We start from the raw sequence: 23,955 nt of genomic DNA, 5'->3' as shown, positions 1-23,955 counted from the left end.
GAAAAATATCTTAACATCCCCACAGAAATCAATCAAATGCCCTGACGAGAAAAAGATCTTAATCTTCATTCATTCACAACAATTTATTACTCTCTCTCCACTTCTTAATAAGTGGACTATGGGAGTTTTCTACTTCAGTTAAACCAACCAGATTTTGCCATGATTAAATCTGTTCTCCTCTCTGCTGTAGTCAGTTGTCCTTTAAGTTCAAAATTGTTGTCAATGTTAAACATTCACATTACAGCTAATTGAAGCTAATGTGGACTCCCCAGCTCAGAGGACGGACATGGTTCAGTGTCGTGTTCATCAGAATCTCTTACACAATTGCATTTCTAAAGAATATTTCAAACTTGATTTTAACCTGCATGCTTTAATCAGGGTTTAACCATGGATTTAGTCATTAGACCAGTCATGTTGTTGACGGCCGTTTCAAATCTGTTCTCCTCTCAGCTGTTGTCAGCTGTCGTTTCAATGTAAAATCTTTGCGACCCTCCTCCACCCCATTGACCTCCAAATCCAGTGCCCATCTCATCACATCCAGATCTCTCAGAATATAATTGACGTCTGGATGGGGCCAAAGACTCATATTTCTCATCTGATGTCTAATTCACACCCTCTGCTTGGTCCTGCCCATTTGTGGTTCAAGCACCACCCACCACCAGTTTAAGACGGCCCATACCGAGTACAGATAGGGATGATTTAGTTGACACAGTTAAGCAGACACAGATGATGGTTTATTTGCTAATCCCTTGTTTCACAGATGACATGACAAGAAAAACCTCTGACACAAGCCAAGATTTGCTTAGTTTATTGCAGAGCAAGTAACTTTACATTATAGAATATGGTGGAATCATGGTGTTCATGTTTCAGGAAAATTCAAATTATCCTTTTAAAAAAAGAAAAACAAGGTTACAACAAGGTACAGAAGCACATGAAGGCCATATGTGCAATTATTTTAATGCCCTTAACTCGACATTAATTATAATATATAGTTAATTATAACGTGATCTAGAAATGACTACGACCGTTTTCTATTTTGTCTCATCAAATGGACATTCTCTATCATAACTGATTATATTGAACGCTATATTGATACAGTTTAATGTCTATTACTGTAGATCTGCAGCACCATGTTGGCATGCATAGATGGCCTCTTGACAAGTGTAGCAACTTATATACAAGGAGTAACCATTATTGATTGTGCATCTGACTGTAATTCAATCTCACAAATATACACACTTACATATATACAATTTATTAGCCTATACTATTCAAACCACCACTGTGGGTTGTGTGTTTTCTCCAGGCCGATGAGAGGTTGCAGCCTACTGGACAGTAACGTATCTGCTTTGAGTTGATGACTGTATGTAAGGCCGTTTCAGTCATGCTGCTTCCATATAAACATGACCAGCTCTTTGGCGGTTATTTCTTGTAACTGTAGCCAAGTGCTTGCTAATGGGAGAACTGAATCTGACTTGACTACTGCTTCACGCTGGAGTACACACATTCACTGTCGGTGTTGTTCCTCTGTCTTCTTGATCTGTTGGGCTTGTGAGCCCTTAAAGCAGCGTAATGAAGGCTCTCTGCATCCTGATGTAACTGGTAACAAAATGTAAAATGGTTCATCACTATTTTAAAAGATACAGCACAAGAAAGAGATGTACAGAACTCTGCAAGCGTCACAGAGGAAAATAGAAAATTAATGCATTTGTCTGCTCTAATGAGCAGGATATATAAGATTAAAAACACTTAACATTTAACAACTAAACATACCATTATAGAGTTGCCAAATTATATCTATGTATCTCTATGTATTGTTCATAGCCTGATACATAACTGGTTCAAATTACTTTTATCTCCTATGACACCTGCTGTCAAGTATAAATAAGAATATTGCTGTGCTATTAAAAATTCTCTATTTTCAATAGAAAATGTCACTTACCACTGTATCTGGAGTAGAGGTTTCTGAAAATGTACATTGTGTCACACAAATTAAAAACCTTCTTTTTTTAAATGCATAATACGCTCAATACTTGCAGGCTGATTCAAATAGTATCAGTTACCTGAACACTGGCAGTTTATGTTGTTCATCTTGTACAGTGAGAGAGCCAGTAAAACAACCAGGATGGTGGTGAATGTCAAAGCCGCACTCAAGAAATACACCCAGAGGGGAGAGTCCACATCTGTACGGAAAGACAGCGGCAGACATGACAGAGCTCTGAGATGTTTTTCTCTTAATGTTGATTAAAGGATAGCTTTGGTTATTTTCAAGTCAATATTTCAAGATCATTGGTAGTTCTTCCTTTTTGGAATTTAGGAAAGTAACGCAGGACAAAATCTACCGTCCTCATCCTGACTAAAAATGAATTTCAAAGTTTCAAGTGAATGAAACAAGGACTGTAGATTTTTAGTAGCTCCTGTCAGCATGTGATTATTAAGAACAACAGAGGAACAAAAATCTTTAAGAAGTTGACATTACGATTTCTCAAATGAGAAAAGCTCTACTAGAAACCTTCTTACCTTTCAAGTCTCCGTTGGTCCCGTCTCCAAACAGTATGTGTCCACATGAAGCAACAGCACAGTAGTAGGTCCCAGCATGAGAAAGATTCAGGCTCTTCATTGGCAAGTTGTAGACACAGGTGTGTGTTTGTGTGTTGTCTTTCCTCTCACACTGATCATTCCTGCCTCCATGGGTGTAAATGAGTCCTGGATGAGATTCTTGAGAGCGCTTGAACCAGTAAACACTGTGTTCTCCATCACAGGTCCCAGTGTGTACTGTACAGTTCAGAGTCACAGAGCCTCCTGGCTGGATGATCTCAGATGCTGACTGATGGACCGAGGCTGGGATGTTCAAACCTGAACCCTTCACACTGACGGTAATGCCCTCTCCAAATTCGAATGATACTGAATAGCTGCTCACACAGTAGTAAGTAGCTGAGTCTGAAATGTGTACATATGAGATCTTCAAGATATATGTACCAGTTTTAGTATCCAGTGTGAAGCGTGTGTTGTTCTTGAATTCACCATGAAAAGTTCCACTCCTTTCGTACTTGTAGTAGGTAGAGATGAGCGTTGGTTTCTGCCCCACACTCTGCTTATACCAGTAAAACATTGTCGATACGTAATCTTTGTAGAAACATTGTAATGTCACGCTGTCACCAACATTAGCCGACACAAAAGCACTGTGTTGACGAACAGATGAGGACAGATCAGCCGTCTGGGCTGCAGTGACAGGAGAGACAAAGCAAATACACAATTACTTTAACGAGATAATAAGTATATTATACAAAATACATGCAACAATGACACCAAGAGTGACCATACACTCTCTAACATACACATTGGAGCCCTTAAAACACAACTCACCTATTTTGCCCAAGAACAACCATGTCAGACAGAAAACAAATGCTGGGGCTGCCATCGTGTTGGAACTGCTGACTTGAGTGGAAGAAAAAAAAAAATCTAGATCTTTCTCCACTCCTCACAGACAAGACTGTGGCTGATTGGCCAGCCTGATGTGACACTGTATGTCCTATTTAGGACACAAGATCACATTTGTTTGAGAGTGATGAAACTGTGTTGTCATTTAAGGTCGGTTTGTTTATTCAGTCATGAAAATGAAGGAGTTAGTTTATTTTGGCATAAAAAAATCAGTCTATGAAGACCTTTCTCTTCTGATTAATATTTCTTTCCCAAAACTACATAGTGCTCCTTTAACGGCAAACCAAAGAAACATAAGGTTGAGGACACAAAAATGCTGGTGTGGCGGCATGAGGGTTGTGCTTTGGGCAGCACTTGATTAAGAATGAAGTTTATGCCAAACAACGCCACCCTGGGGGTTTCACCCAGGGACCTTTTTTTAAAGGACTATTTTCAACCAAAGAAGTCACTCAGGTCCGTTTTACAATTGAGGCAGAGACAGCATTTCTGGTTACAAAAAAAGGTATTTATTAGTTAAATTTCCAAAACCTTTAAAACTCCAACATGAAGGAGTCACTCACTGGGGGCAAACAAAGGAGAGCCAATCGGGGCTGAGACATACTGGGCAGATGGGTCCAAAACAAAGGGGGATCCCAGGAACACCACACGTGAAGTAAATGAAAGTGAAACAAAATCAACCCAAAAAGTGCTAACACAAAGAGGGACACCGCCACCAGGACACCAATCCGCCACCCTAGACTTAGTACCTGAATGGGGGGACAGCAAGTGAGAAACAAAAGAAATTAGATACAACTAATCACAAAACACACATAAGAAATTTACTATACAAAGTCTCTAATCTGCGAGCGGTGAGCAGCATGCAGCGAGCGGTGAGCAGCGTGCAGCCAGCAGCAACACCCAATCGAGCCTCTGAAATAAAATAACCAAAATGAACAACTGGATGGACGGCATGGTAACAGACTGCAGTCGCCGCCGCCAGCCTACCTGCCACCAAATGAAAGCGGAAGTGGAGGGCGTCAGGAAGTGACGTGACCCAGGCTCCGTCAGGCAAGAGGACAACCAGGTGCCTTCTGCCTGCCCTTTATAAGGTGCTCTCTCACAGCCATTGGCTGGGAAGAGCCACACAGCTGAAATCCACCACACAACTTCATACTGCTACACTGGCTATCAAATAGTTGTCTTATTGATCGAGGGGCCTACTGCTGGTTACTGGTGGTCATTAACCTCCTCCTTAAGTTATAATGATCAACATTTTCATGATAGAAAAAAAATCATGTTGTTTCAGTGCAAAATCTTTGCGACCCTCCTCCACCCCATTGACCTCCATATCCGGTGCCCACCTCATCACATCCAGATCTCTCAGAATATAATTGACATCTGGATGGGGCCAAAGACTCATATTTCTCATCTGATGTCTAATTCACACCGTCTGGTTGGTCCTGCCCATTTGTGGTTCAAGCACCACCCACCACCAGTTTAAGCCCGGCCCATACCGAGTACAGATAGGGATGATTTAGTTGACACAGTTAAGCAGACACAGATGATGGTTTATTTGCTAATCCCTTGTTTCACAGATGACATGACAAGAAAAACCTCTGACACAAGCCAAGATTTGCTTAGTTTATTGCAGAGCAAGTAACTTTACATATATAGAATATGGTGGAATCATGGTGTTCATGTTTCAGGAAAACAAACTGTCGTTACAACAATTACAGAAACACACTGAAGCCCATGAAGGCCATATGTGCAATTATTTTAACTTGACATTTAACTTGACATTAATTATAATATACTGTATAATACAATTTATATATATATATATATATATATATATATATATATATAGGTAAATTACAATGTTATCTAGAAATAACTACGATCATTTTCTATTTCGTCTCATCAAAAGGTCATTCTCTATTGTAATTGATAGTTGAAAGTTATTAGGTCAGCAGCACCATGTTGGCATGCATAGATGGCCTCTTGACAAATGTAGCAACTTATATAAGCTGAAAATGTCAGATCAAGGAGTAACAATTGCTGATTGTGCATCTGACTGTAATCCAATCTCACAAATGTATACACACTTACATATTAGCCTATACTATTCAAACCACCACTGTGGGTTGTGTGTTTTCTCCAGGCCGATGAGAGGTTGCAGCCTACTGGACAGTAACGTACTGTATCTGCTTTGAGTTGATGACTGTATGTAAGGCCGTTTCAGTCATGCTGCTTCCATATAAACATGACCAGCTCTTTGGCGGTTATTTCTTGTAACTGTAGCCAAGTGCTTGCTAATGGGAGAACTGAATCTGACTTGACTACTGCTTCACGCTGGAGTACACACATTCACTGTCGGTGTTGTTCCTCTGTCTTCTTGATCTGTTGGGCTTGTGAGCCCTTAAAGCAGCGTAATGAAGGCTCTCTGCATCCTGATGTAACTGGTAACAAAATGTAAAATGGTTCATCACTATTTTAAAAGATACAGCACAAGAAAGAGATGTACAGAACTCTGCAAGCGTCACAGAGGAAAATAGAAAATTAATGCATTTGTGTGTTTTTATGAACAGAATATAAAATTGAACAACACTGTTAACATTTAACAACTAAACATACCATTATAGAGCTGTCAAATTGTAACCTAAAACCTACAAACCTGACTTTCACAATTACATTTTTCCCCCCATGACACCTGCTGTCAAGTTAAAAAAAATATTGCTGTGCTATTAAAAATGCTCCCTTTTCAATAGAAAATGTTACTTACCACTGTATCTGGAGTAGAGGTTTCTGAAAATGTACATTGTGACACACAATTAAAAACCTTCTTTTTTTAAATGCATAATACGCTCAATACTTGCAGGCAGATTCAAATAGTATCAGTTACCTGAACACTGGCAGTTTATTTTGTTCATCTTGTACAGTGAGAGAGCCAGTAAAACAACCAGGATGGTGGTGAATGTCAAAGCCGCACTCAAGAAATACACCCAGAGGGGAGAGGCCACCTCATCTGTACGGAAAGACAGCGGCAGACATGACAGAGGTCTGAGATGTTTTTCTCTTAATGTTGTTTAAAGGATAGCTTTGGTTATTTTCAAGTCAATATTTCAATATCATTCGTACAGTAGTTCTTCCTTTTTGGAATTTAGGAAAGTAACGCAGGACAAAATCTACCGTCCTCATCCTGACTAAAAATGAATTTCAAAGTTTCAAGTGAATGAAACAAGGACTGTAGATCTTTAGTAGCTCCTGTCAGCATGTGATTATTAATAAAAACAGAGAAACAAAAATCTTTAAGAAGTTGACATTACTATTTCTTAAATGAGAAAAGCTCTACTAGAAACCTACTTACCTTTCAAGTCTCTGTTGGTCTCGTCTCCAAACAGTATGTGTCCACATGAGGCAACAGCACAGTAGTAGGTCCCAGCATGAGAAAGATTCAGGCTCTTCATTGGCAAGTTGTAGACACAGGTGTGTGTTTGTGTGTTGTCTTTCCTCTCACACTGATCATTCCTGCCTCCATGGGTGTAAATGAGTCCTGGATGAGATTCTTGAGAGTGTTTGAACCAGTAAACACTGTGTTCTCCATCACAGGTCCCAGTGTGTACTGTACAGTTCAGAGTCACAGAGCCTCCTGGCTGGATGATCTCAGATGCTGACTGATGGACCCAAGCTGGGATGTTCATACCTGAACCCTTCACACTGACGGTTGTGCCCTCACAAAATTCAAATACATTGTCATATAAATTGGTCCCTACACAGTAATAAGTAGCTGAGTCTGAAATTCTCAGATCTGAAATCCTCAAGTGACATTTACGTTTTTCAGTGTCCACTGAAAAACGTGGATTGTTCTTAAATTCATCGTGAAAGTTGCCGTTATTATTATGCATATAGAAAGTAGACACCAGCACTGGTGTCTGTCCCACAGTTTGCTTATACCAGTAAAACATTACTGCGTTAGTGTCTTGGCAGGAGCACAGCAAAGTCACACTAGCTCCAACATCTGCTGACTGAAAATCCAATGATGATTGTTTTAAAGTCGTCATGTGAGCTGAGGAGAAAATGAAGAAACAAAGCATATACACAGTTAATCTAATGCCGGCATGTTGTAATGATCTGTTTCACAGAATGCATGATGACATGTTACAAACCAACACATGGTAAAGTATTATAGTGCAGTAACAAAACACAACTTACCCATATTGGCCATGAACACACATGTGAAACACAGAGCAAAGCTTGGAGGTGTCATCGTGCTTCGAATGCTGTGCTGAATGAATTGAGTCTCTATACGTCCTCTACTCTTCACAGAGGAGACTGTACTTGATTGGCCAATCAGATTGAACATCCTATTATGGAAACAGTGCACACATGTTCATCGTCCCCCTCCCTTGGGACAGTAACAACTACATGACACGAACATAACTCCTCGCCACATACAGCATTGGAAGGTTCATTTTCAAGATAGGTTGATTAAGGAACATTTAACCCTATTTCAACTGTTTCTCCGACTTTCTGCTGTTTGATCCACAGTTACAGATGATTTGCAACATTTCCACATTAAAATGTTTAAAAGTGACGGGACCTTTTCTTCTACATTTTCTTCAGGTGTGTACTTTTCCAAATGTTTCCTACTATTTTCAAACCTAGAAAATGATTTTACTCGAGGAAACGGTGCATTTCATTGTGCAATAACTTCCTATGTTAGTGTTTATATTGTTTTGATTCAATGGTACGTTTCATTACGTCGCCGCCGCTACTTCTGGGATAGGGAAGTGTTATGATTGGACTTTGTGGTGGCCTGTTTGTGGTCTGTTTCATGTGCTTTGTGATTCAGAGATGCTTGGTGAGGCTGGGGGTGGCTGCAGCGCATTGAGTGTAACCAGCACCTGCTCTTATACCCAGACCTCTGCACGGTGCCAGATTATTGTCGCCAGCTCCAGTGGTACTTTATCGCTCTCTGCATCTCTAGAGCTTATGTATTTAGAAAGCTTTCTTATGTTCACTAGCCAGCTGCTTTCCTCCTCTTCCAGTGTGACTGGACCATGCCCGTGGACCAGCTCCTCTACCACTTGCCACCCTGCCTGAACCACCCTCCCGTGTAAATGGTGAGTCTCCACTTGCACCAACCAGGAAGCCACCGGCCTGCACTCGAGCTCACCGTCTATTCCTACCAGCAAAACCTTTTGTGATCACTGAATTCGCCTTTCATGTCTCTCCCTGTTTGGCGTCAACTTTTGGGTCCACCTGCTCTAAACTACAAGCGTTACAGGGGGTCGGCCAACAAGACTGAATTTAAGTTGAATAAAACTTTGAACCATTGACTCATCTCTGGACGTTTGTGCCTGAGTCACATCTAAAAGACTCTCTTTTAATGGTGTTTACATCAAGAGTGAAGCGAGTTTGACAGCAGGAACATTTGTGTTTATTTGCGTTGCAAGTGTCATTGCTAGTTTCGGACTGACGCAGTGGTCATTTTCACACCCAGCACCCACGTTATGTAAATAGCAAATGTACTTGCGCTCACCTGTGTGCCCCTGGGTGTGTTGGTCATATTGAGGTGTGGTCAGGCACACTGATGGCGCATTGCTATCTTGAGGCAGCAGAAAGCGACTGCGCCACAGGCCAACACAAAGCTGGTCCAAGGTCAAAAGCGCAGTCGGTTTCCTCCTATTTAGAGGACGCATTAGATGCGCCTACACAGGCAAGTTCACACCGTTCATACACTTCCCATGAACGCAGTAATGTCACTGCGACAAATATTGTGGCTCAAACAACAAAAATAAAAGCTGTAGTTATAAACTCTCCAAAGGAAACGAGTCAGGAGTTTTTAATTAAACAATTAAGTGCATCATCTGTTCCCTGTGCGCAAATATGCATGTCAATGTAGAGATACACATATCATTTCTGCTGCTGGAGGATCGCTGCAGCTAATGTCATTATTATTTCCTCATTAAAGACGTATTTCACCCCTCTCATCTCACCCGTTATTGAACTGGATGATACCTTTTATGATCCACGGACTGAGATCCGCACACACACAGCGCTCCTCCTCAGTTTAATGTCAGGCCCTGGCACACCTGGCTCTTAAAGGGCATGGTAGACGACACTCGGATTGGTTTGAGTTATGTTCCGTCCAAAACACATTTCAGTTGAAATACAACCCCTTTGTGCAGTGCGCCGCACTTTGCGCCCAGATTATCCGCCATTTGACTAGCAAAATGGACTTGGACACGCCCTACATGCACTAGAGCTTTGCGCTTCAGACCATGCACTATAGACCGTCTAAACAGGGCCCCAGGTGTTTATTCTTCTGTTTATTCTATGCTCTAGGCAGCTGAGCAGCGGCTCTTGTCCCCTGCTCTGCAAACTTGTTTTGTTTGTTTTGATAGCGAGGCCCCTAGCAGCAGAAGTTACATATTGTACATTCAATGGTCACTGGATTTAGACAGTAACACTTGCAGCTGTATTATACACTGGGTTCTATAGTGTGCAGGGTTTGGCATGTGAAAGTTTGTTCAGGGGGGACTCATTCTCATGATTTGGCAACACAGACAGCCAGCAAATCTGACAAATGAAAAGTAAAAACTGAACACAAAAATAAATGTGTGCCAGAGTTGTGATCAATACTAAACTATTGTCTGTACATACAGGGGCATGATGTTCATACCGAATAGCTGGTAGAGTTCACACTGGTATGACTGTCCTACTGTGCATCCAAACTGCTGCAGGCGATGACTTTTTTGATTAAAAGACCCTGATAACATAATAATTGAGTTGTTCCATACCTTATAATACAATACTAATTATAGAAAGTTTCACTCTGAGGAGGGTACTAGTTAACATAAGATGATACTCTCCACCCACATTACAGTGTTAAAGGTGCAATTTGTGAGTCTCATTCTCAACTCGTCAACTGCTGATGCTTCGGTATGGTGGCTGACTCTACCTACCAACCCAAAGCGTCAGTGTTGGACCTTTCACACCAATCCTTGTACAGGCTGGTAGTTCCTGTTTGTGTACACATCATGTTATGTGCAGTGAACACGACCCTTGTTTCACACAGCTACAGCTACCCTTTCAAAATGACTTCTCTCTGCTGCTGTCTGAGCTGCTGTACGCTGTGGCCTCGAGACCACAGGTCGGTCTTCCTGTGCTCAAGCTAGGCCTTAAGTTTCCACAGGCTGAAACCTTTTTCACACAGTCACCACAAACAAACATCAGTTGCCGAGAGCTGCCCAGTTATAAGGTTGCACTCTTCACTTACACTTCTGGTAAGCGCGAGGTATTTATAGATCAGCGGGGATTTTTGAAGGTGCTCTGTAAATAGGTGCGTTTCCATCCACCTTTCTTAGGCACATTTTCAAATTTGTGCGTGTAAAAATGAGTGACAAGGCCCCAAATTTGAAATGCAATCTTGAAATATTGCAAAAAAGTTTTTACACTTGCCTCAGATGCAGTCGGTGTATCAGTTAAAGTGAAATGTGATATAGAGCAATGGAAACATATCACTGCAGACTCTGCTCTACTGAAGAGACACAATGGCATCAGATTAATACCCCTTTCACACTGGACAAGACACCCACTAACATCTGGCTTTTGTCTTCAGTAGGACAGGCATTCATTCTCCAGTCAAAGGACTCTGCAGTAGTAATGGGTATTTATAAGCTCCAGATTCGGAGGTGGAGACTTAACTGAGGCAAATCATTCCAGTCTGAATTAAAATGAGAGAACCGTTGCTCTCTCCTGCTTGACCATATTTCATCCTCCAAATACAGCAAGTGACCTTTTTGTTCTTTTCTAAATCTTTTTAATGTTAACACAGAAATAAGGAGGAAGCAAACCAGCCCGAAGTTTGAAGGTGATCTGACTAACTACTCTTAATGCAATATGAGCTGACTGTTATAAGTCAGCTAGCTAGTTAGATGGCTATTCCCCATCATAATGTTACCTTTGAACAAACGTGGGTGTCTTTGGTGATGGTGTTGATGTTCAGCTGATGGCGAGGTCTACTGCACAGCCTGCACACAGTACATACTATATCAGTTTAAAAGGAAATGGGGAAGTTGACTGTGGTTCATCAGGGTACCAATCTAGCTCAACTGTTACCTGAGTGAAAGTGCGTAGGTTTTAAGAAAGGTCAATCTTCAAACCAGGGTGTTGAGGCCTATATAGTATTACTTTTTGAGTTGAAGCACAGCCCACATCTGGCTCAAGCACCACCTATTCCAAGTATGGATATAGAGACAGATAATTTAGTTGGGTTAACACATATGGATAATGAGCAATGTCATATATGATGATAAAAACGTTTAAGCCAACTTCATATCCATTTTGCACTTAGCAGTCTCTTCCGTCCTTTACCTAACCACACGACATTTTTTGAGGCGGCTCTCTTCGCCTTTTGGTGTGTTATTGTTGTATAAGCTTTGACCAGGAGCGCTGGAGTTGGTAGCTCTCACTCTATCATAGTGATTACTGATGGAAAATAAGGCTATTTAACACTTCTGTTAATAATAAAATAATGCTTACAGCAGCTTTAATATAATAATTTTATTGGTTTATACTTTTAACAATGACAAGAAGAGTAAAATGTCTAAATATTCAAGAGCAAAGTATTCTGACTTGTCAGTTTACATGTTCCTCACCACACTAATAGATTATATTTATGGTTTGGGGGTGCACACAGATATTATGCAAACGCTTTCTTACGCTCAGTGTGTCACAGAAGCTTGTCAGGCAGCATCGTTGAATTTGGCCTCACTCTCGGCTTCTTTCTAAACTATTATAGATCTCATATTATAAGTCAGTTGTTGCACTCTGTGGAAACCCCGTGCTTGAAACTGGGAGTTTACATGGTTGTAATATGCACAGTATGCACATGCAATGTTACAAAACCATAGAGAGATTTTATCATTTCACCATCACCACATGGAAACTATAAAAAGAGTTTGTGTTTGTGGCGACTAATAAACACACTGTATCTCCTGACACGTGCTGTCTCTGTGTGTGATGACTTTTCGTAGAGTCATTTACAGTACAAACACCCTCCACTGTAGTACAATGCATGCACTGATCCACTTATACACTGTGACACTGAATATCGACAAATGATCAATATTTATTTATTTTCAATTACAAGTTGCAAGTAAATGACAGCTCCAGAATCAAAGATGTATTACAAGGTACCGTTCCTGCTCTAGATAAAGCCAAATAACAAAATTACACTTGAAAAGACACACTCATGACTTTACACTGGAGTACACACATTCAGCCTCTGTGTCGTCCTTCGGTCTTCTTGATCTGCTGGCCTTTTTTACTCTTAAAGCAGCGTAATGGAGATGATCCTCATTTGTGAAATCCTAGCAATGAAATATAAAACAGTGAATCACAAAATGGTGCATAATGGAAATAAAGAAAATTAAACTAGATGTTATATGATATAAAAATGTATTTGAATGGCAATAAAATAATGAGACAGAAACTACCTCTGCATTGGTTGTGGAGGGAGCGGAAAATCTCACACGAGTTTCTGAAAAACAATTAAAACGATGTGAAGCTGTGATTCTATGATGCCATGTTCAGTAATTAAACAGTAGTTAGAAACTGTACCATTTACCTCCGCACTGGCAGCTTGTTCTCTTTCTTATGATGTACAGTAAGACAGCCAGTAAAACACTCAGGATGGTGGTGAATGCCAAAGCTCCACTCAAGAAATACACATAGACGGGAGAGTCTTCATCATCTAGAGAGACAGAAACAGAGCTTTCAGCATTTATTACTGTGTCCTCGGATTGATTGGACAGTGACTATAATTGACTTATTATAAAACAAGACAACCCCTTCTAGAAAGTTACTCACCCTCTAAGTCCAGCTTGGTCCCGTTTCCAAACAGTATGTGTCCACATGAGGCAACAGCACAGTAGTAGGTCCCAGCATGAGAAAGATTCAGGCTCTTCATTGGCAAGTTGTAGACACAGGTGTGTGTTTGTGTGTTGTCTTTCCTCTCACACTGATCATTCCTGCCTCCATGGGTGTAAATGAGTCCTGGATGAGATTCTTGAGAGTGTTTGAACCAGTAAACACTGTGTTCTCCATCACAGGTCCCAGTGTGTACTGTACAGTTCAGAGTCACAGAGCCTCCTGGCTGGATGATCTCAGATGCCGACTGATGGACCCAAGCTGGGACGTTCAAATCTGAACCCTTCACACTGACAGTAACGCCTTGTACAAATTCAAATGTTACTGAGAAGCTGCTTGCGCAGTAGTAAGTGGCTGAATCTGAAATGTGTAAATCTGAGATCTTCAAGTGATTTTTCCCAGTGTCAGTGTCCAGTGTGAAGCGTGGATTGTTCTTGCATTCATCATAAAAAGCAACATTTTTAGTAGACACATAGACTGAAGAGATGAGCCTCAGTTTCTCTCCCAGAGTTTGTTTATACCAGTAATACTTAGCTATTACTTCACCTTCATGGAAACATTGTAATGTCACGCTGTCACCAACATGAGCTGATACAAAACCTCCCTCTTGATGAACAGATGAGGAATATTTAGTTGTCTGAGCTGAAGAGACAGGAGAGACAAAGCAAATTCACAATTACTTAAACGTGACAGTAAGTACAGTATATTATACTAAAGACATGGTAAATGATTAGGAGAAATGACACAGAATGACCATACCACTTTAAATATATAAATTGCAGCCATGAAAACACAACTCACCTATTTTCCACAAGAACAAAAATATCAGATAGAAAACAAACTTTGGAGATGTCATCGTTTCAGCCTGCTGACTTGAGTGAAAAGAATCTTGATATTTTCCCCACTCTTCACAGAGAAGACTGTGTTTGATTGGCCAGGCTGAAATGACACTGTATGTCCTCTTAAGGAAAGAAGATCACATGCTCACGGCCACCTACAGTATCAAGTTTGGTTCTAGAGAGTTATCTGAAATCACATAATGGCTCCTCGACAAGACAACCACACATCCACATATTTAACACCATACTGATTTCGCTGATGACCCAGTCTGGTTAATGTATGCATGCTTTGACAATACAGGAAACTACAAAGCTTTTACTTAAAGGAATAGTTCACTCTAAACAAAAATCAGTCATTATCGACTCACCCACATGCTGATGAGATCTCCGGTGTAGTTTCTTATTCCTCAAAGTGCAGCTGGAGACCTGCGGGGGTACCCTCCGGCAGGAATAATCCATATAACGAGTGTAAGCGGCGCCTGAGAAGAAAAGGTCCACAAAACGACACAAAAAAACTTTGTAATATTCCTCCATACTGCTCGTCCGCTGCAATCCAAGTGTCCTGAACTGGCGACATGCAGAGTTTACTCAAAACAACATAATTTTTCTAGCCTAAACAGTCACTATGCTACAGCTGCCTGGAGGCACGCTCCGCGTTCACGCGAGTCTTCCTCACAGCGTTTGCACTACGGAAGCTGCGCCAGACAAGATGAACGAGACTCGCGGTAGATACACACCGGTATTTACTTCCTGCTTTGAGCGACCACGTGACACACAAACACAAGAGGGATCTGCCTGCACTAGTGATTTGAAACTTTGACACTCACAGCAGGATCCTACAGAAACAAGTCAGTTTTCACAGTATGTGTTCACAGGAAATGATGCATGCACGTAATTCACTATTATACTTCAATAATGTCTCACTGATATCAGCCTCACCGTTTCTGTTCACTAAAGTTACTGCTAAAGCAAACTAAAAATTTCCTACTGCAGCTAGTTCATATTAAAAGCGCTCAACTTGGCTTTTATTGTCAAGCAGTCCCAGAATGCATGTTGTATTTGCTATGTAAGTTACCACTGACACTGAATGTCCATCAAAACTGTGTCCACAAAACAAGACATGGTCATCTCAAGCCTCTTTTGGCTGGAAACAGTTCTAATTATTGCTGGCAGTATGGGAACGAGAAGGAGCAGCCACTGTGAGCTGTGTCAAGCTGCAGGCGTGGAAACAAACTCCTTCAACTGTGCCCTGCTGTTGTGTGGAAACATACTCATGCCATGTCCAGTGTGAAATTACATCACATTTGCTAACGGCATGATAGAGAAGGCCGGTTATTGACTGATATCTTCATGGGACTTTGATTGGCTGCACTATAAAAAGACAGACTTAATGACAAAGTAGCAGCTCAAGGCGGGTGTCACCCCCAGAATTCATGGACCTTTTGGTATTAAAATGCATTTGCTTTGCCACCAGCAACCACAGGTGTCACACTAAGTCAACCAGGACTAAAACGAGGAGAAGAAATCACTGATTTAATTGTTATATCAGACATCGTGGCCTCTGCAATGACTTTTTGACCCAGTAGAGCACTCTAATTAAGTACATATACTGTACTTTAAACTGTACTCAAGTACAGTTTTGAGGTACCAGTACTTTACGTGATTATTCCTTTTAATGATACCTGATACTTCAACTTCTCCTGACTTAGGTAGAGATCACATAATATAAATCAGCACATAAATGATGATTTATTATCATATGTTTAGCTACCCAGCAGTATATAAAGAATGATTCTGAAATTAGCCTTCTGCATTATGAATTCTTACATTTTTGGTACTTCATATTTTGACGCTAATACTGTTGTACTTTTTCTTGACTAACATTTTGAATAGACAACTTTTATTTGTAACAGAGTATTTTTCCCCCTTAGTATTTCTACTTTTACTTAATTTTACTACCGCGTAAAATTATCGACGGAGCAGCTTAAAAGTGTTGCATTGTAAATTTCTGATTGCTATGTCCCTTGTCGGAAACCCTCTATCATTTGCTTGTGTATCACAGTGTCTTGTCATATCGCCTCTCTGAATTTGCTGTAGCTGAATGAACTTGATCCAAAGAAAGGCACAAAGAATTTCTTCTACTCCACTGCAAAATGGTTTGGTTACCTGTATGGACACATCCTGCGTGAACCGGCACATGCACATTTACAAAAAGTGCAGATAGCCATGACTCTAACATTGCACAAGCCCACACCCTACAAAACCACAGCGTCTTTGACTGCTTACCACATGGAAACTATAGCAACATCTACTACTGATTGACACTTGTTATTTTACTTAGTGCTCATTTTTCTGTCAGGAAATCCATACAGCAGCTAACAGAAACACTGTGTTACGTTTAATGCAGCCTATTGGCACGGACAGTGGAAATCATTGCACTTTCTCATCTATTGTCTTTGTACAAGCTCGTTTATTGGGTTTATTAGAAAGCGGTGCTTTACAGTCATCATATTTAGGTGAAATTATATTACAAAAGCTTTATTATACTTCTAAAAGTCAGTATGAAGTCATGTTCTGCTGCACAAAGACAAAGATGAAACAGCTCTACTGCTTTACACTGAGGTACACACATTCACTCCAGGTGTTGTCTCTCTGTCGTCTCCGTCTGTTGACCCTGTTCTCCCTTGAAACATTCTCATAGTCCTTATCTTCATTTTGGTAACCCTGTTAATAAAGGAGAGAAGAAAGAAATATCAAAAATAAAGTCCACAAAATGTTAGTGCCATAGAAATACCTGAATAACACATGTAGTCCTCTAAACAGTAAAATACCTTGATATTTGTTGTGGAGGGGGCTGAAAATGTTGCCTGAGACTCTGAAAAGAAAACAGAAAATGTTCACATAATGTCATGTTCAGAAAATACACACTGTAGATGAAAACATGATCGTTTACCTGTACAAAGGCAGCTGTGTCTCCTGTTCGTCATGCACACTAAGAAAGCCATTAAAACACACAGTGTGGTGGAGAATGCTGACGTGCCAGTCAAGAAATACACCAAGACAAGAGAGTCTTCATCATCTGTAGATCCAGACAGCAGGAGACATTACAAAGCTTTCAGTAGTGTTCATCTGAGGTTAAATATGAATGAAGTCTGATAGAAAGTTACTCACCCTCAAAGTCCAGCTTGGTCCCGTCTCCAAACAGTATGTGTCCACATGAGGCAACAGCACAGTAGTAGGTCCCAGCATGAGAAAGATTCAGGCTCTTCATTGGCAAGTTGTAGACACAGGTGTGTGTTTGTGTGTTGTCTTTCCTCTCACACTGATCATTCCTGCCTCCATGGGTGTAAATGAGTCCTGGATGAGATTCTTGAGAGTGTTTGAACCAGTAAACACTGTGTTCTCCATCACAGGTCCCAGTGTGTACTGTACAGTTCAGAGTCACAGAGCCTCCTGGCTGGATGATCTCAGACTGATGGACCCAAGCTGGGATGTTCAAACCTGAACCCTTCACACTGACAGTAATGCCCTCTGCAAATTCGAATGATACTGAATAGCTGCTCACACAGTAGTAAGTAGCTGAGTCTGAAATGTGTAAATCTGAGATCTTCAAGATATATGTACCACTTTTAGTATCCAGTGTGAAGCGTTGATTGTTCTTGAATTCACCATGAAAAGTTCCACTCCTTTCGTACTTGTAGTAGGTAGAGATGAGCGTTGGTTTCTGCCCCAAACTCTGCTTATACCAGTAAAACATTGTCGATACGTAATCTTTGTAGAAACATTGTAATGTCACGCTGTCACCAACATTAGCCGACACAAAAGCACTGTGTTGACGAACAGATGAGGACAGATCAGCCGTTTGGGCTGCAGTGACAGGAGAGACAAAGCAAATACACAATTACTTTAACGAGATAATAAGTATATTATACAAAATACATGAGAAACAATGACACCAAGAGTGACCATACACTCTATAACATACACATTGGAGCCCTTAAAACACAACTCACCTATTTTGCCCAAGAACAAACATGTCAGACAGAAAACAAATGCTGGGGCTGTCATCGTGTTGGAACTGCTGACTCGAGTGAGTGAAAAAAAAAAAAAAAAAAAATCTAGATCTTTCTCCACTCCTCACAGACAAGACTGTGGCTGATTGGTCAGCCTGATGTGACACTGTATGTCCTGTTTAGAACACAAGATCACATGTTCTCTACCACCTATTGTGTCAAGCTTGGCCCCTGAGACATGTTGCATGGTAAGACAATGAAGAACATAGTGACTCCTCAAGTTTGTCAACAATAGCTGGAGCTTTAAAATGACCATTATTAAATAACCATGGACATCCTCATTATGTAACACTATGCCTAACTCACCTTATTGTTATTTTTTCTATAATTGTTACTTTCTATAAATGTTCAGAAACTTAAAATTGTGAGTTTTGACTAAAAAGGCGTTTATTTAGGTGCTGATGTGTATAGTTAGAGCTGGTTATGAGAGCTGAGAGAGGGCAGCTGTGTAATTCATTGACTATTACAGAAGCCTGTCCTACTCTGGCTGCACCTGTCAACCTAAAGATATTTTGTCGCCATTCAGTATGATTTTTTTTTTTTTTTGGAAATGGTGCCATATTGTGGCAAGTGAGTTATTCCCATATTTTTTTCTTTGGTGTATCAGTTAGACATTAAACAAACGTTAAACTAGTTTTCTTGTTGGCTTGAACATCGTGAGCGTGCTGTCCTCCAGCTACATCACTGTGGTCTCATTCTGTGGTTCGCAATAACAAACATGCAACAGCCGATTACAAAGGCTTAAACTGTAGTGGTTATGTTTAAGAAAAGATCACGGTTTGGCTTAATATATGGCTACTATTTACAGTACAGGACTCTAAAAGTCCTATGAATGACCCACCCAATCAACCCCAACCCCCCCCGGATGTGGGATTTCCCACTGTTTATACTTTATTTGTCCTTTGCTCCCGTCATTATTGCTCCCTGTTGGTACTGCACCTTCATAGACCTGTACTTCTCGGGCTGAAGCAAGACAAATCACACTCACGCTGCCTACTACGCACCATGGTGTGAGACTGAGCTAACAGTGGCGTGACTCAGGTGATGCCAATGTCAGTTACCCACTGTGGTCTAGGGAGATGTATCTCTATATGCTCGACTCGATTACCATGAAGTCTTGTACACACATTCGTGGTCTCCCACAGATGTTTCAGAGTATGTTTGCTGACCCGCAGACTTTTCCTTTACCACCACAAAGAGGCTCATGTTGTTGGTATTGTTAGAAATGTCTTGTTGGGTAGATTGCATGGATGTCTAGTTTTAATAATGTCCGTGGTCTTTTTCTGACTTGATTGCATCTAACAGAAGCACTCTTGCAGAACCTCCATGGCATCTGGACTTCATGAGGCAGAATAAAGTACAAAGATTTTGAACTGTTATGATTTGTGTATGTTTACATGCTGAACACATCAGATATTTAGGCAGATAGTTGGCGTGGGGGTGCACTCCATCGCTTATCGGCACATACAGGAGATGACATCATCTCAGGACACAGCAGGAGGTTTTGGTAATTTATCATCCTTATTTATTTCGACTGCAGAAAATTCATCACACAACAATTAACAGCATTGAAATTATGGTTTCAAATTTTAAGTACTTTTAAATACAATACAACAGGTATTATTTATTATCATAGTCAGCTGATCTGCTTCATCAGGACTGTGTTGGTGTTGTTGAACAGATTCGACTGACAGAGGCCCGGCAGAACAATCTAACAACTGCCGTCAGATTCTTATTTTAGCCCCGCCCAATTTCAACCACTGAGAAGAGCGCAGACAAAACAGCCCTGACAGAAAATGTCTTTTTCATGGCATTTAATAATAAAGCCAGTGTATGGACGATAAGACTCTAAAATCATTACATGTTAAGAGATCACTAAAGTCCTTATGTCTCCGTGCTGATGATATGTTTTTGGGTTGTCCGTCCGTCCATCTGTCTGTCCCCTTGTGAACACAATGTCTCAGAGACGGTAAGTTGGAATGACAAAAAAAAACTACACAATAGGATAAAATGATGAAGTGAAGACATTTTATATCCAAAAGGTCAAAGGTCAACTTCAGTGTGACATGATAATATTCTGCAAAAAAATAGACTGATTCTTCAGCGTTAAAGTAACACATAGGATGAAGATCATATTAGTGCGTATATGTGTGAAGTCCTCGCCACTTTTTGAAATGGACCAATTTTGTCCCCGTCACTTTCATACGCATAAAAAATTCAAAATTTGCTGAAAAGAAAAAAAACCTTGCACCAAGAAATGTTAACAAATGAGATGGAACTGATTTTGATGCACCATGATGCATTTTTTTTATTCACATATGCTGAAGACCACATGAAAAATGTTCCTTTCTACTATCTTGTCTTTCTCATTTTCTCTTTTTGTCTGCTTCCTCTGTCCCTTTGTTTGTCTCAACTTATTTTTCTCCGGCTCTGTTCAAGAAAATGTAAAATAATCAAATTCAACAATAATAACGATTAAGATCATTCATTCCTGTCACATTATTTGCGGTCAATCAATGTAAATTCATACCATTCTCTCTTACATTTACTTGTTCTGAAGCCTATATTGTAAACTGACATTTGAATCTTTTAACCTTTTTCCTTTTAAATACGATCAAGGCAGGCCATCCCAACACCAAACTACAGCCCCAAAATAGACACATTTCTAGGATGCACAGAAAGGAGTGAAAACAGAACGAGGCACAGCACTGGCTGCTTCAGTTTGCAGTCACAGGAATAAAAACTGCTAATATAGCAACACTTAGAAGCCTTTACTTTGTCTTGTCGCACAGAAACAAATACAGAAGCTGCGCAGTTTTACTGTTTTACACTTGAGTACACACATTCAGTCTCGCTGTTGTTCTTTTGCCTTCTGGATCTGTCACCCCTGTGTCCCCTTAAAGCTGCGTAATGGAGGTTTTCTTCATGTTGGTCACCCTGATGTGAAAATATTAAACAGTCAATTGCAATATTGTACTTGAGAGAAGCCAAAACTATAGATAGAAATGATCTATGAAGATGTTTGGATGTTAATACAATAGGTAATTACCTCTGCATTTGTTGTAGAGGGAGCTGTAAATCTTGCATGAGACTCTAAAAGAGAATGAAGGTGAATGTGCCCTTAGTATACTATCATATCACGTGAGTATTCATTGTCAACTACAAAGACGAGCAGGAACAGTACCTGCACATTTGCAGTTGTTTCTCTTTTTGATCAAACACATGGAGAAAGCCAGTAAAACACTCAGGATGACAGTGAACGTCAAAGCTCCACTCAAGAAATACACCAAGACAACAGAGTCCACCTCATCTGTAGAGAGTCAGACACCAGGAGACATTTTAACAGGGAGTATTATACTTTAAACAGCTAAGACAACCTCTGCTAGAAAGCCACTCACCCTCAAAGTCCAGCTTGGTCCCGTCTCCAAACAGTATGTGTCCACATGAGGCAACAGCACAGTAGTAGGTCCCAGCATGAGAAAGATTCAGGCTCTTCATTGGCAAGTTGTAGACACAGGTGTGTGTTTGTGTGTTGTCTTTCCTCTCACACTGATCATTCCTGCCTCCATGGGTGTAAATGAGTCCTGGATGAGATTCTTGAGAGTGTTTGAACCAGTAAACACTGTGTTCTCCATCACAGGTCCCAGTGTGTACTGTACAGTTCAGAGTCACAGAGCCTCCTGGCTGGATGATCTCAGATGCCGACTGATGGACCCAAGCTGAACCCGTCACACTGACAAAAGTGCCCTCTGCAAATTCAAAATTGTACGAATAGCTACTTGCACAGTAGTAAGTAGCTGTGTCTGCAATGCGCAGATCTGTCATCTTCAAGTGATTCTGATATATTTCAGTATCCAGCGAGAAGCGTGGATTGTTCTTGAATTCATTATGGAAAATTCCATTTCTATCATATTTGTACAAAGTAGACAAGAGCTGTGGTTTCTGTCCCAGAGGTTGTTTGTACCAGTAAAACCTTGCTGCAACATCACCTTTATAGAAACACCGCAAAGTCAAGTTTTCCCCAGTTGTGGCTGATACAAAACTGCTCTCTTGATGAAGAGATGAAGCTTTTTTCAGATCCGTCGTCTGAGCTGAAAGAAAAAAAAAAAAGACAAAGCAAGTTCACATTATAACCATGTGAAAAAAATCAAGATAAATCAGCAGCAATGTCACACGGAGTGGCCATACACTTAAAAAGATTCAAACTGCTATCACCAAAAACAAATAAAACAAAAGCAAAACTCACCCACTATCCCCAAGAACAAACATGTCAGATAGAAGACAAACTTTGGAGATGTCATCGTGTTCAAATTGTCGTGCTGAATGAAAAGAATCTCACTCCTTTCTCCACTTTTCACAGACAAGACTGTGTTTGATTGGCCAACCAGAAGTGACACTGTACATCCTATTTAGGTAACTTGGTCACATGTTCACTGCTACTGTAGTGACATTGGTTCATCATTCATGGTGTGTCTAGTTGCAGTTTTAAGCAGATAAGATATGAATTCATAAAAAAATGTGTGGTTTCACAGTCAAGTTAACACTGATAACAAAATACAGTGGGGTTCAACATGCCAAAACCTTTGGCACACAACTGATATTTTTTATGAAGGCATGATAATTTAAAAGTCATCTGTCCAATACATTAAGAGTACAACATGGCAGATCGATATTCTTCATAATTCATCAACATGCTGCGGACAAGAGAACTCAGACTGTCATCACTGCTGTTGTAAAGGGTAAGAATATGATAATAAATAAAAGGTATGCTTCTTCAATATGTGTACTGTGGTCTCCTTTGAGAAAATACCCGAGCTAGACTGTTCAAAGACACAACATCTTAAAAGCTTTCCTGGAAAAGAATATGTCATTAGACTGAGACACTCATCAGTGTGGTCCTTCTTCTTTAAAGGTAGGGTCAGTTTACTGGGAGCATTTTTTGTTATTTGTAAAAAATCTCTTGACGTCCTGACAGCAATCAATAAATAAAATGCTCTGGCAAATAAAAGAAAATAAATCCATTAACTCTGGCTGTTGCAGGCCTCTAATAGGCTAATCCATTAGTCTAATTTGGCTTATATGCAAAGGACAGGCTTCCTGTCTGTGTACCTGAATACCTACATGTGGTTTGCACATGGTAAATGTTGTTTTGGAACATTTTCATGCTATAAGTGAAAACCGTGTACCATTGGGATTATATGTGAAACCTATGGGATTATATGTGAAACCTATGGGATTACATGTGATATCTATGCAATTTAATGTGAAATCTATAGGATGTCATGTGAAGCATATGAAATTACATGTGAAACCTATGGTATTACATGTAAACCTATGGGATTTGATGTGAAACCAATGGGAGGACAAGTGAAACCTACAGGATTACAAGTCAAACCTATGGGATTTCATGTGAAATCTATGGGCTTGCATGTGAATTTTATGGGATTACATGTAAACCAATGGGACAACACGTTAAATCTATGGGATTCCATGTGAAACCCATGAATTTGCCACTGACTGCTGCACAAAAACACAAATTTCATAACTTAGTTCAGTGATTTGGGTGAATTTGGATCTATTGTATGGATGTATGTATTTGGCTTTTGACATTATTGTGGCATTTTAACAGTAATTTATTAAAAGAGAGTACATTTAATCAAAATGTCATGGGGGGGACCTGTTCGGAC

At 40.3% G+C, this 23,955-nt stretch overlaps 5 protein-coding genes and 1 long non-coding RNA gene across 6 annotated transcripts; all 6 read right to left on the bottom strand.

Moving 5' to 3' along the window:
* Positions 1-2,055: 2,055 nt before the first annotated feature.
* Positions 2,056-3,421, bottom strand: LOC311251310 (uncharacterized protein; the record flags this gene model as incomplete). Its single annotated transcript, XM_084343691.1, has 3 exons — positions 2,056-2,183; positions 2,521-3,222; positions 3,367-3,421. 3 exons carry the CDS (start codon positions 3,419-3,421, stop codon positions 2,056-2,058), a joined length of 885 nt encoding a protein of 294 aa, XP_084199817.1.
* A 2,384-nt stretch (positions 3,422-5,805) lies between these two features.
* Positions 5,806-6,390, bottom strand: LOC311251139. The gene is made up of 3 exons (XR_014621360.1): positions 6,323-6,390; positions 6,203-6,225; positions 5,806-5,879 (listed from the first exon to the last, which is right to left on the bottom strand). It is a non-coding gene; the product is annotated as an uncharacterized lncRNA (long non-coding RNA).
* Positions 6,391-6,779: 389 nt separating this feature from the next.
* Positions 6,780-7,385, bottom strand: LOC311251309 (uncharacterized protein; the record flags this gene model as incomplete). Its single annotated transcript, XM_084343690.1, has 1 exon — positions 6,780-7,385. The coding sequence occupies one exon, from the start codon at positions 7,383-7,385 to the stop codon at positions 6,780-6,782; it is 606 nt and encodes a 201-aa protein (XP_084199816.1).
* Positions 7,386-13,034: 5,649 nt separating this feature from the next.
* LOC311251308 (immunoglobulin alpha-2 heavy chain-like) lies at positions 13,035-14,218 on the bottom strand (the record flags this gene model as incomplete). Its single annotated transcript, XM_084343689.1, has 3 exons — positions 14,158-14,218; positions 13,297-13,998; positions 13,035-13,180 (listed from the first exon to the last, which is right to left on the bottom strand). Exons 1-3 carry the CDS (start codon positions 14,210-14,212, stop codon positions 13,035-13,037), a joined length of 903 nt encoding a protein of 300 aa, XP_084199815.1. The 5' UTR covers positions 14,213-14,218.
* A 2,563-nt stretch (positions 14,219-16,781) lies between these two features.
* On the bottom strand, positions 16,782-18,271 carry LOC311251598 (uncharacterized protein). The gene is made up of 5 exons (XM_084344086.1): positions 18,209-18,271; positions 17,367-18,062; positions 17,149-17,274; positions 17,027-17,070; positions 16,782-16,919 (listed from the first exon to the last, which is right to left on the bottom strand). Exons 1-5 carry the CDS (start codon positions 18,261-18,263, stop codon positions 16,800-16,802), a joined length of 1,041 nt encoding a protein of 346 aa, XP_084200212.1. The 5' UTR covers positions 18,264-18,271; the 3' UTR covers positions 16,782-16,799.
* A 2,929-nt stretch (positions 18,272-21,200) lies between these two features.
* Positions 21,201-22,569, bottom strand: LOC311251306 (uncharacterized protein; the record flags this gene model as incomplete). The annotated part of the gene is made up of 4 exons (XM_084343681.1): positions 21,201-21,205; positions 21,453-21,578; positions 21,667-22,359; positions 22,515-22,569. 4 exons carry the CDS (start codon positions 22,567-22,569, stop codon positions 21,201-21,203), a joined length of 879 nt encoding a protein of 292 aa, XP_084199807.1.
* Positions 22,570-23,955: the final 1,386 nt, after the last annotated feature.

This window comes from Pagrus pagrus (genome assembly GCF_965226575.1).
Source record: "Pagrus pagrus genome assembly, chromosome: 22".
Taxonomy (NCBI): domain Eukaryota; kingdom Metazoa; phylum Chordata; class Actinopteri; order Spariformes; family Sparidae; genus Pagrus; species Pagrus pagrus.
This window is presented reverse-complemented; position numbering and strand designations above follow the sequence as displayed.